At 38.0% G+C, this 13,265-nt stretch overlaps 1 protein-coding gene across 1 annotated transcript in view; it reads left to right on the forward strand.

Moving 5' to 3' along the window:
* LOC107730946 (kin of IRRE-like protein 3) overlaps positions 1-13,265 on the forward strand; it is a 127,435-nt gene that overhangs the window by 111,663 nt on the left and 2,507 nt on the right. The window contains exons 11-16 of the mRNA XM_016541909.1: positions 3,939-4,039; positions 5,780-5,978; positions 6,744-6,851; positions 8,914-8,997; positions 9,184-9,293; positions 10,955-11,041. Of these exons, the coding sequence (XP_016397395.1) occupies positions 3,939-4,039; positions 5,780-5,978; positions 6,744-6,851; positions 8,914-8,997; positions 9,184-9,293; positions 10,955-11,041 (689 nt within the window). The remainder of the gene's footprint in view (positions 1-3,938; positions 4,040-5,779; positions 5,979-6,743; positions 6,852-8,913; positions 8,998-9,183; positions 9,294-10,954; positions 11,042-13,265) is intronic.

Here is a 13,265-nt window from a genome sequence, read left to right on the forward strand (position 1 = left end):
TAAAAAAACATCATTACTATTTTTTTAATGTATTGGAAAAAGCTGCATATATACATTCCAAACATCGCTTTTTGTGTTCCACAGAAACAAAGTAATACAGTTTTAGAATGCCACAGCGGTGTAAGGTCACTCTTGAGGTCTTTATCACAATCTAGCACTGACACATACTTTGAATTCAGTCAGACTAAACATTTCAAACCCAAATATTTTATGCAGTCTGTAAAAACGCCACAATGTAAATGAAGTTGTGTTCCTGATGCAAATCAAGAACTCTAAAAGTTAAGGTCTATATGATAATGTAGCTCAGTCACCTCATTGTCAAAGATGGTTCTCGATGACCCATAGCTCCTATTCTATAATCAATGACCTTTTGTTTGGGATGTGAACATGCACATAATGCAGCAACACCAAGTTTTGGACACCAGTTCATCTGTGATGATCAAGCCATTTGATTGTTGTGCTTGCATTAGTTTAACCGGGTTACAAGGATAAGTAAATGGCAGAATTTTATTTGGCACTATTCCTTTAAAGGGGTGGTTCACTGTTTTTTTTCTAGGCTTGATTGTGTTTATGGGGTGCAGTCTAACATGTGTTAATGCTTTGTTTAAAAAAAAACGCATTATTTTTCACATAATTTACCTTTATTCCACACCGCTCTATTCCTTCTCTGAGAAACGCGTTGATCATTTCAGCATACCACATTTTGCTATAAGTTTGATTGCATCATATAATAATTGCTGTTAATAGTGTTCATCGTCTGTTTGATTACATCTTTAATTGATTTTTCCGTACATTTCTGCCTTATGTACATTGACTGACTGTCACCACTGATAAGCTACCACTAAATATTGTAGAAACTCAATTTGCTGTAAAGTTGCTTTGCAACGATTGTATCGTGAAAAGCGCTGTACAAATAAACTTGAAATTGAAACCTGCCTCCCCTCTCACTTCTTCTGCTTTCTGTCCACCCATTAGATGAGTCACTTTACTTGCTAGAAGCTGAAAGTGAAGAAAGGATGAATGATAATGTTTGTAGCTCCATGCAAACATTTTTTTTTTACTATATATATACGCTATGACCCTCCATGAGACATGAGTCAGTTGGCGTAGATGATCAGGTCTTCCTTTCTCCCACCATACAAGCAGAGCATCGTTGAAAGCCAGGCACGGAGCGAGACGTGTGACTGCTTCTTCCTCGTGCGGTTCGGTCTCACATCCCGCTCTCTCTCCTTTCTCCGCTTGTTTCCCGTCTGAGCCTGAGAGATAAAGCTGTTTAATTACAGCCCTCATTTATGGCCATGATCCCCTGTCAGATTTGTTTGGCTCCCCCAGAGGACACGATCTGAACAGGCTGCCGCTGGAAGAGCATGGAAAAAGCATCCCACCCCTCTGCCCGACTGCAGCCTTTGAGTGTGCGTGTGATTAAGAGGGTGCCGGGGAAAGCGAGAGCATTGTCTCGCTCTCTCTAGAGAGACGGAGCTTCGGTTTATACAGAAGACTCCTGCACGCTGCTGGGATCTGTAATTGATGGGATAGTACTCGCACACTGAGACATCGGAATTTCAATTAAAATGAAAATCTGTTTTCGTATAGACACATAATGAACCTCAATCTGCTGTGGCAGGAGAAATTGAAAAGTTATGATTGTATTTATTATGATTTTTATCTCCCCCTTTTTTTTACTTTTAATTATTTTTGAAATTATGAAGTTTACTCTAAGCATTATTTCCAGTTTTGTTGAATAAAGATGCAGTGGGAACAGTTAAATGACTGGCTCATCCAAAAATGAGAATTCAGTCATTATTTACTCACCCTCATGTCATTCCAACCTTGTATGAATTTCTTAAGTGGAGCACAAAATGTAAATTGTTGGAGAATATCTTGCCACTTTTCAATATAATGAGCACTGAAACTGCCAAGCTCCAAAATGACAAAAAAAATCACCTTAAAAGTGTTCCATACAATCCATGTTCAAGTCTTCTGAAGTCATATGATAGCTTTGAGTGAGGAACAGACTGAAATTTAAGTTGTTATTCAGTGAATAACAAATCTTAACACCCTCCTTAGCTCTCTTTGGTGCATTTGTGGAAAAAAAAGTAGCTATGGTGAAGAAAAGTTCATGTCAGTATGAAATTGAATGAAAATAACCTATCTTTTCTAAATGCACCCTATTGATCTTATTGTGAATGGTTTATCCATGCATGTTTCCTTTTTAAGTTTTGTTTAACTTACATTTTTAAAGAGGTCATATGATAAGTTTTCCTTTCTCTTTGGAGTGTTACAAGCTGTTTGTGCATAGATAAGATCCCTAAAATTGCAAAGACTAAAGTCTCAAACCTAAAGAGATATTCTTTTAAAAAGTTAAGACTCGTCCACGCCCTCCTAAAACGGCTTGTTTAAATGTCTACGTCACTGTGTGGGAAGATTTGCATAACACCGCCCAAATGTTCACGCAAAGAAAGAAGGCATAACTTTTATTCTCGCTGTAGTATTGTTGCCTCCGCCGCCATGTCGTGGAGACGCTGTGTGTTTCGTTGTGAAAGCGAAACTACTTTGTTTGGCCTTCCAAAAGAGGACACAACTAGAAATCAGTGGTTAAGTTGTATTTACAACAGAACAGTTCAACGCAAATATTCAGATGTGTGCAGCGCATTTTATGGAGAACCGCTTCCTGAACCTGGGAGAGTAGTTTACAATGCTGTGCACAAAGGTTGTTTCTATAAAGTGGGGCTTTATAGTCACATGCTTGAGGTATTTGGCCAATCACAACGCACTGGATAGCTGGCCAATCAGAGCACACCTTGCTTTTCAGACCGATGAGCTTTGTAAAAATCGACCCATTTCAGAAAGGCGGGGTATAGAGGAGCAACAATAATGTACAGTATGTGGAAAATAATGTGTTTTTGAACCTTAAACCGCATAAACACATTGCATTACACCAAATACACAAAATAGTGTTCTTTTTAGCAACGTCATATGACCCCTTTAAAAGAATAGTTTGCTGAAAATAACTCTGCCTTAGGCCATCTAATATGTAGAAGAGTTTGTTTCTTCATGGGAACAGATTTGGAGAAATTTAGCATGACATCACTGTCAAAATGATTAATTATGTGAAAAACTGTGTTTGTAATAAATTCATCATGATCTTTCTGTGAAACATCAGACTTCTCCAATTATTTAGTCCACTTAAGCCATGCTTTTTTTTTTTTTTTCAACAACCCGTTAACAAGTGTCAAGTGTTTGATGATTCAGTTCACAAAGAATGAGTTTGGGGCTGCTATATTTGTCTGCTAATTTGCACATACTCTCTTTTTGTTTAAGTGCCTGATTCACTGAATAAAATATGCAAATCAGGCAACGTCGTGAATACAGTCACAAAATCTCACAATTCAGACACCTGAATCTGTTTTTTTGTTTTGTTTTGTTTTTTCTGGAAGTGTGCCTGGTTATAATGCTCTTTTACATCATTTGATGAATTATGGCTGCAGTGATCAATGGTGAATGGGAAAATGTACATGAACATATCTTTTAAAGGAAATTGCATTTACCATAATGATGAAAATTGTGCCAATCAAATAGCACGGAGTTTTGTGCATAAGCCACAATCTATAATGAGCCTAATTTACATAGAAAGGAAGCATGTTTGTGCTGAAAAGAATGACAATGACTTTATTTCAATACTTGCTGGCTGGTTGTAAACTTGATTGTGAGCAGTCAGTGAATAAGAAGCAGTGAAATAACGCATGCAAAAGTTTGTCCCTGATTCTTTACTCTTACACCTCATCTTAAGATAGAAGATCATCAAAACCAGATTGAAGATCATCAAAACAGAAGTGTATGTCCTGTCATCTCTGTTCTCAGGAAGGATGTGTGCTGATGTGGTGTGCAGGCAGTTCAGCTGTCAGACAGGAAGCTTGACAGTCTGTTGTTTGTTTCAGGGCCTCCCACCATCTCCAGCACACAGACGCAGCAGGCTCTGTACGGGGAGAAGGGCCAGATCAAGTGTTTCATCCGCAGCACCCCTCCTCCAGACCGCATTGTGAGTTCTATCTATCCGTCCAACTACCTATGTATTCAGTGGTCAAATATTTCAGAGATATTTTTAAAATCAACATTTAGTGGTCAGATATATCTCAATCATGTCAGTAATATTCAAATCTAGTATTTAATGTTTATTTACTTATTAATGATGTTAATAATAATAATATTTAGATGCACTACTGTAAAGTTTGAGGTCAGTAAGATTTTAAAGAAATTAATGCTTTAGTTCAGCAAAGGTGAATTAAATTGATTAAAAGGGACAGTAAATATATTAATATTCTTAATGAAAGATTTATATTTCAAATTATGTTGATCTTTTCTATTCATCAAAGATTCCTAAAAAAAATTATGATGGTTTCCACAAAAATATTAATCAACACAACTCTTATCGACATTGATAATAATAAGCAATGTTTCTTGAGCAGCAAATCAGCATATTAGAAGGATTTTTGAAGAATCATGTGCACTGAAGACTGCAGTAATTGCTGCTGAAAATGCAGCTTTGGATCACAGGAATAAATTATGTTTTAAAATATATTAAATTGAAGACAGTTCATTTAAATCTTAGTAATATTTCACAATATTACTGGTTTTATTGTATTTTGATCAAATACATGCAGCCTTGGTGAGCTTAAGAGACTTCTTTCAAAACATTTTTAAAATCTTACCGAACCCAGACTTTTGAATGATGGTGTAATAATGTAGTTGTAAAATCAGGTCTCATTTTATATTATATTTATCTGTTTCCTAATTGGTCAGTTCTGTGCCAGAATATGTGAATAAAAGTAGTCCAGAGTCTGTCTATTTAGGTGAAAAACGGTTAAGAGGTGCAATGAAAAAGGTTTAATACTTTTTAATTTCAACGTGTTAAACAGATCTTTTAAAGCCTTGAAGATCTATTAAAAAGGATTTATCGCTTGAGTGTTTGGGTTTATTTCAGTGAATTGAGTTTCTTTAACTCTGGTTCACACACTGTATGTGTTGGGTGTGTGTGTGTAATTTCTAGACGTGTGGACTGTAAAAGAAATGTATATAAAACTTTAATGAAGGTACATGTTTTGTTTTGTTTTAAGTTGAATTCATTTTCATTTTTTAATTAAATGTCTTGACTGAACTTAAAATGTCAAGTTGCCATGACTTATGCTGTCATTTTAACTCATTACAGTACTAGAGTTCAGTGGAAATTGTTTCCTGTATTTACATGGTTACAAACTGTTCATTTAATTATATGCCCAATCTCATGTTTTCTAAGGGAAATATACGTTATGAAGACTAAAGTGCTCATTATCCTAAACTATTGACAACAGCACATGATCACTCACAAGGTGAAAAAACTTGTGAAATACCACCACACACAGACCTTCAACACTTGGTATATGAAACGATCAATCACTTTAAATAGAAGAACAAACTCCTCCTGACATCACAGGACAACGAGTGCTAATCAAATTGGCAAACCGTCAGACAGTGCAACCGTATTAATTATTCATGTCCCGATGCATGCTGGGAAGAGGCAGAATGGACTGAACCGCAAAAGCATTTTTTCAGCCTAGGACTATTTGAACTAAAAAAGTGCATTAATTCAACTGACCTGCTGTGCTTGTGGGTTTGACTTTAAAAAACAGAGCATGTCATAATAGCAAAACAGCACTGAGTTGCTTTACTTTGCAATAGAAAGTAAAATTGGGTACTTACTTCATAAGCATTATATAATTGTTTATGCTTATATTTTATGCAGGCATGGTCATGGAAAGAAACAGTGCTAGAATCAGGAACATCGGGCCGTTATACCGTGGAGACCGTGAGCACAGAGGATGGTGTCATCTCCACCCTCACTATGAGCAACATCGTTCCTACTGACTTCCAAACCATCTACAATTGCACCGCATGGAACAGTTTCGGCTCTGACACGGAGATCATTCGCCTCAAAGAGCAAGGTAACAATCAATTTACACCGCATCCTGCAACCACACTGCAACATTTAACATTAAATAAAGCAAATAATCAGTACCTGAGATTATTATTGCCATAGTTTGTATACTGTTGTTCTGGCCACAACGTTGCAGAAATAGAAACTGTTTCTAAAATAGATTCTGCTGTAGCTCGTTGCATATCGCCGTCACAGCTGGTTAGGACAAAAATTCTGATTAACTTGGAAAATATACCTTTTATTGCGGGTCGCGTCGCGACTGGTTAGGACACGGTGTTCAGTGCCTCAAGTGTGTGTGAGTGTGTTTTACTCACGTCTTGCAGTGATTAAGTACCCCGACTTGATTTTTCAGAGCATTAGGGCAAAGACTGGATCATAATCTGTTTATTCAGGTAAATGTCATCTACTTAAATATGTGGATTTCCTTAATGGAATTCTGACATATTCAGAACTTCCATTTCTAATCTAATTTAAACAGCCCTTAATCCTTTTTACTTGCCTTTATGATTTCTTTGAAATATTTAAAGGACATTAGATGGGATTTTTTTATTCAAATACTGACCCATTTTCCTCTAGCAAAGCCGACTCCCAAGGTGCAGAGCTGAGTTATTCAAAGAGGTCAGCTCATCCCCATAGGATTTAATCGAAGACTCACGGAACACGACTTAATTATGTCTCCTCAAGTGACAAACAGGCTCCTGATCGGGACTATGCACATCTACGTTCTGTCACTGGTTGTCTGATGATCCCAGCGGTTCTGTGTTCTCCTCAGGGTCTTTGCGCTTGGCCGTCATCATCGGGGTTGCAGTGGGAGCTTTCCTGGCTCTCATCGTCCTCATTGGGACCCTGGGGGCTTTCTGCTGCGCTCGACTGCAGAGGAGTAAGTGAGCTCGTTGTTTCTACAGAGACAGAAACACAGAGGTGACTCGCACCGCATGTCCACTGAGACACCCACCGTTTTAGACTCAACTTGTGACGCTGTGTTGCACAATGTAGCACAACTTTATCCACACATGCTCAAAAGTGTTGGAGTATAGCTAATTAAAAGGAACGCCGCTTAACTACTTTTTCCGAAGCATTTCTGCTACTCAGATGTTGTCAAATTAGTCTTGTTTTCCAATAAGTTGTTTTTTCAACAATTAGCAGTGTAGCATGACAAAACACTACATTACTCTTTTTGTATTATATTGTACAAAGCCTTACAGCTGAGCAAACTCTCCAGGAAAGACTGACATGAATATAATTAAATATTAAATAAATTATTACAAAAAAAGATTTTGCCATTTATCACTGTGTTTTTATTCAGTTATGTAAATAATGTAGTCTTTCATTTTAATAGTTGTTTAATAGTTATTTATCACCATAACTAGATCCTCATTTTTAATCTAAAGAATTAAATAAAATGTTTTACATATGTACATATTTACACACACACACACCTTTGTTAAAAAATTTGAGGTTGGTAAGATTTTTTTTATGTTTTGAAAGAAGTCTCTGATGCAAGGCTGCATTTGACCAAAAATACAGTAAATCAGTAATATTGTGAATTACAAATTAAAACAACCGTGTTCTATTTTAATATGGTTTAAAATGTAATTTATTCCTGTGATGTAAAAGCTAAATTTTCAGCAGCCATTGCCCCATCAAATCAATCTAATTTGCTTTGATGTGAATCCTATATGCTTTTGATTTGATTTGCTGCTCAAGAAACATGTATTATTATCATAATGTTGAAAACACTTGTGCTTCTTTAATTTTTTGTTTACTGTCAATTTACTGCATTCATGCTGAATAAAAATAAAATTTTCTTTAAAAAAAAACAGCACTGTATATATAAAGATTTATTCTTTTAAGCAAATCAGAAAACTCACTCCTCTTGTGACTTGCATTATTGTTTAAAGTTAAAGGGGTCATATGATGCTTTTTTAAAGGTCATTATTTTGTGTATTTGGTGTAACAGAATATGTTGACATGCTTTAATGTTCAAAAAACACATTATTTTTCAAATACTGTACATTATTGTAGGTCCTCTATGCCCCGCCTCTCTCAAACGCTTCGTTTTCTACAAAGTCCCGCCTTCCGACAAGCGCAGTCTGCTCTGATTGGCCAACTGACCCAGTGCATTGTGATTGGCCAATCAGAGCAGACTGCTCTGATTGGCCAGCTGACCCAATGCATTGTGATTGGCCGAACACCGCAAGCACTCATCGGAAATGTAACGCCCCTTACCATAATGGCGAGCTTCATCTTTCAAAATAAATGTAAAGACAGAGCCAGTCATGTGACAGACACAGTGATGAAGCTGGTATGTGTTTGCAGTACACAAGCCACGGTTAAGACAGCTGACTCCACTGTGATGCGACCCTGTCTCTCTATGTGGGGGCGTGTTAGAACGAGCCGTTTTAGGGGGCGTGGCAGAGTCTTAACTTTGATAAAGAATATCTCTTTGGTTTTGAGACTTTACTCTTTGCAACTTCAGGGATCTTATCTATGCACAATCAGCTTGTAACACTCCAAAGAGAAAGGAAAACTTGAAATCGCATCATATGACCCCTTTAATACCTTTCTGAAACCGCATGGTTAGTTCAGTGTAGTTAGCTACTTTAACCTGTAATGCAGCTACATGTGTTCAAAAAGGAGACTTGATAGTAGTTTAACTACTTCAAGGTACCCGTAGTTTGTAGCTCGACAAGCCACATTTTCAGAGTAGCTTCCCCAACACTGTTCCACAGAGTGATAAGGGCACACATGCACCTCACTCACGTCTTTTTCTATCTGAGGTCTTTATTGTCTTATCTTGCCTTTCGCAAATTGCCTCCATTAGCAGCAAGCTCCTGCTCCTTACCAGCAGCAGCCTGACTTTATCTGGCCAGGACTGTAAAGACCTCATTTTTTTAACAAGTGATATTTCTTTCTTCGCATGTTGTGACTGTGCACCATAGAGGACATGCACCTGGTGATGTCATCCCTCCCAGTGTCCCTCTCTTCTCGGCAGCGAGAGCTCTCCGGCACGTTAAAAAGTGAAAGTAAGCCCTTCTATCACCTCTTAGCGGCCAGGTTCTGGGAAAATAGACGTGCATGTTGTTCACGAGCGATTGCTGCATGTTCGCAAGTGTGTGAAGGGATATTCAGAATCATGTCAAAGCTCAGTGGAAGCTGTAGGATGTAGTGTGGTTCGCATCACCGTGGCTAATCAGAACGATTTCCGCCAGATCTCAAAGGGGTTGTATCCGCTAAAAACGACATCAGAGTGGAGATTGTCCATAAGGACCATAACGCAACCAGAGAACCGGAAGAACACAGCAACATGAAGCAAATGATGGTGAGTTTGCACTCCTAACCCCCCTCTTCAATTCTGTCTGACTTCCTTCACATCTGGTTCAAGCATTCGTTTCAGATAATCTGATGTTAACAGCTCTGAATGCAAGTGTAAATTGCCTCCTATGGAGTATCAAAGTTAAGCTAGATGGGTTTGAGTACATATGCATATGCTTAGAATCTGCAAGGTCAAAGCTTTTCATCCTGAAGATGCAAGATATGATAGTATATCTTTCTGTTGTTAGCCTCATTTTTTGTTGCTGTAATGTTTGTTGCTAGTAGATGTTCCCTAGATGCCCTCACATTATTGGTGGGCTGTGCAACTGCTCACAAATGAGATGCATTGCCAATAAAAATAAGATTTAATTCTATTTTACAAAGTAATATGTTTTTTTACTGTACAGTACATTCTGGTGAGGAAAGTGTTATAAGTGATTTATGCATATAAATCACAGCAGTGCATAATACACCATATCACAAGCAAGATGAACAATTACCAGTGCATGAATTTAACTTGCTCAGAATGACGTCAATTTCGACAGTTTTCCTACAGATCATATTTTATCATGTGCCTGCATATCAAGTCTCAAAGAAGAAGGATCATGTCTTCATTAATATTAGTAGACATTGAAACTTTTGCATAAAGAATTGCTGCTCATTTGCATAAAGCTACACTTTTCTCAACCTTGTTGAGTTGCTGGACACGCCCACATCGCTGTCACATTTGACAAATTTCAATCACATTATTGCTGTAAAGGTGCGGTCACATTTACTGTTGCTTGGTGAAATTTTTGGGTGAAATTGAGTCATTCCAGTAGGAATCTGCGAGTTTCGTGTGAGGGCGAAAAATTTGCCCATACAGATTTTGCTCATTTTCAAGTTTCAAAGTACACAAAACTGCTCGGTTTTAAGGTGATAATTGTGTGAGCTGTTATACATTGGACCAGTTTTTGCCCGAAATCTCGCTAATGTGACACTGTAATGCCGAGTTCACACTGCACGATTTTTAAACTCATCGGATCGCCGTTGTTTTCACACTGCGTGACTATCTGGGGTAGCATTCAGTTGCTGCTGTGTTCACATTGCACGATGGATCGGCGACAGGGGGTTTCACACTGCATGACTTCACAATAGGAAGAATCGCCGTCAACTCTGTCTGGTCCGCAAACTACGTTTCACAACAAAACACACGCGAGAAGTGATAAGGAAATAACGCGAGAACCCGCGTGCGTCAGACCGGAGTTCTCCAGCGAGACTGTAATTATTAAAACGTCTTTGATAATTCACACTGCGTGATTGTCACTCGCGTGAACGAGCACCGATTTGCCTCCGATGTCGGGCATTTGTCGGCGATTTCGCAAAACCTGTCGGCGAGTGAAAAATCGGGCTAAAATCGTGCAGTGTGAACTCGGCATAAGTGTGAACATGACTTTTCTTTTAGTCTTCCTTCGCCTCTTCCCCTGCAGCACTCAAATCACAGTGCAGCACTGCAGCATCCTTGAACTTTGACCGGGTTCAGATCAGACCTGAGCTTTGAGGGAATTTCTGTTCTTGCTGGATGCTGAAATTCTCTTGTACATGCTTACAGGCTGAAATCAATACCAGTCACTGGTGCTTCAGCACACATCTACTGCATCATCTCACTTTCTCTCTTTCTGCTTTTAGATGGAGCGATCAGAGTTTCAGCAAGAGTCGGTGTTGAAACAGTTGGAGGTCCTGCAGGAGGAGGAGAGGGAGCTACAACACATTAAGGTGATGAACTGAGGGATGGAGAGACGGGGGGAGAACTCGGCAGGACTCACATCTGTCACCATTAAAGAACCCCAGAGAGTCATTTCTTCATCATACTCATAAAAAACAGATTTAATAGAACCGCCGCGTAATCTCACAGAATCTAATAAAGCAGAGTTGTGGGAACTCTCGCTCTCTGACTTTTTCAGAATTCCTTGCCATGTTCTTTTTCTTTACTGAGTCCATTATAGAAATGTTCACAAATGGACGTGTTGTCATACTGACTGACTGCATGTCAGATCTCCAGAGCCCAAGGTTTCGTTATATCCTCTGGTAATTGAGAAGTACTGGGGAATTTAGTCGAATGTGCATGCTAATTCGTTTAATGAATGCTGTTTGGCTAGACTTCAGTCTGGAACTTTTCAGCCTTTCAGATCATTTCAAAAGCTCAATTTTTCAAGGACTTGTTAGGATCTTTGGAAATTGCACATTTAAGACAAAGCATCCATCATTAGTCATGTTTGCTAAGGCCAGCATAACTAACCAGAAATGGAAACTTTGCTTTGTGACTGCCTACTGAGTAGCATTTACAGACAGAAACAAATTTATTAAGATTAAACATCTTCTACTTTTCTTTAGATAAAAGTATGACTTACAATAAAAAGAATATCTTGAAATAATATATTTTAAATGCACTGTCTTGCAACAGGGTTTGTAAAACTAACCTACATCATTTAGAAAAAAAAAATTAACCAAGGGATTTTAGGATTTTAGACTGCAACTTTGCACCAGAGATTTATGAACATGTCTATTCCTTACCATCGGTATTAAACGTAGGTATGTAACTCATTTGATTAACATGCATGGTGAATCATGGGTTTGCTGAAGACAACATTTCTTGGAGGAACACAAAACCTTTGCAAAAAGAACACAAAGTTTCTAAGGGAAATGCTGAACTTTTCCAAAGAGAATGCAAAGTTTCTCATGGGAACGCAAAACTGTAGCAAAGAGAATGCAAAGTTTCTCAGGGGAACACAAAACTTTTGCGAAGATAATGCAAAGTTTTTTCAGGAGAACACAAAACTTTTGCAAAACTAACTCAAAGCTACTTAAGGGAACACAAAACTTTTATGAAGAGAACGCAAAATTGATCAGGGAAATGCAAAACATCTGTAAAGCGAACAAAGTTTCTTGGGGGAATGCAAAACTTTTGTTAAGCAAACAAAGATTTTCAGCTGAATGCAAAACTTGTGAACTAAATACAAGTCCTGTCTACAAACTAGAATATCATAGAGACTTGGAAACGGACTCAGTCCAGTTGCTTTGGGTTTTGCACTGGCACCAGTCAATTTTTCTTCAGAAAATGTAAAAATCAAGCTGGTCTTGTTTTCTCCCAGCAATCACACCTGCCTTAACAATCTCTCCATGGCAGAACCATCATCATCTCTCAGTCTTCGAATATTCCATTCCATCCAGTATGCTTAAGACATTGGCCCTCATTCAGAGATGTGCGGCCTTGACTCTGACAGCAGTGAAAGTGCACACCATACTGTTTTTTTTCCAGGAATCCCTGAATTATTTCACCTCAGCGTTCCTACAAGGCCGCTAGGATTAAAAAGAGAAAGTGAGAGATATATGTTATCTATATAGAAATTGGCCAAAAATCAAATGTGAGTGAATTTTATGGAGATTATTTCGCATATTTAATGCCTACATGAATCGTCAAGGCCCATTTAATTAGCTGATAACAGGATTTGACTGTTTATGCTGGAGATGACTGTTTCACACCACTAAACCATGTAATCTTCTTAGCGTGGGACAGTTATCAGTCTGTTTCCTAATTTCCATGTCACACTGCCTATAATTAGTGTGAGCTGAACTTGACCTTGGCTTTTTACAGCTTACAAATGCATGAGAGGAAAATTACAGTTTCCTTTTACTCTTTCTCTCATTTTGCTTTTAATTCAAGCTGAAAGTACTGTAAAAGTCCTGTAATATATCAATAATTGTTTGCTAAAATGATGCTAACAGACTTTGGATAAACAGATTAATTTGATGACAAGCTTCATGGAAACATCCAGCAGAATTCCCACAAACAGTGAAAAAAACAAAAGGACAAAGAGATTCATTTGATGTGTTAATGATTCATTGACTACTTTGAGGCGAGAATTAATTAAATGGTTTATTTAGCATGGCATTTCAGTGCAAAAAGCCTGTTTTGTCGTATTTCCCTCACATAATAAAA

Source organism: Sinocyclocheilus rhinocerous, unplaced genomic scaffold (assembly GCF_001515625.1).
Source record: "Sinocyclocheilus rhinocerous isolate Xijiao unplaced genomic scaffold, SAMN03320098_v1.1 scaffold1330, whole genome shotgun sequence".
NCBI lineage: Eukaryota > Metazoa > Chordata > Actinopteri > Cypriniformes > Cyprinidae > Sinocyclocheilus > Sinocyclocheilus rhinocerous.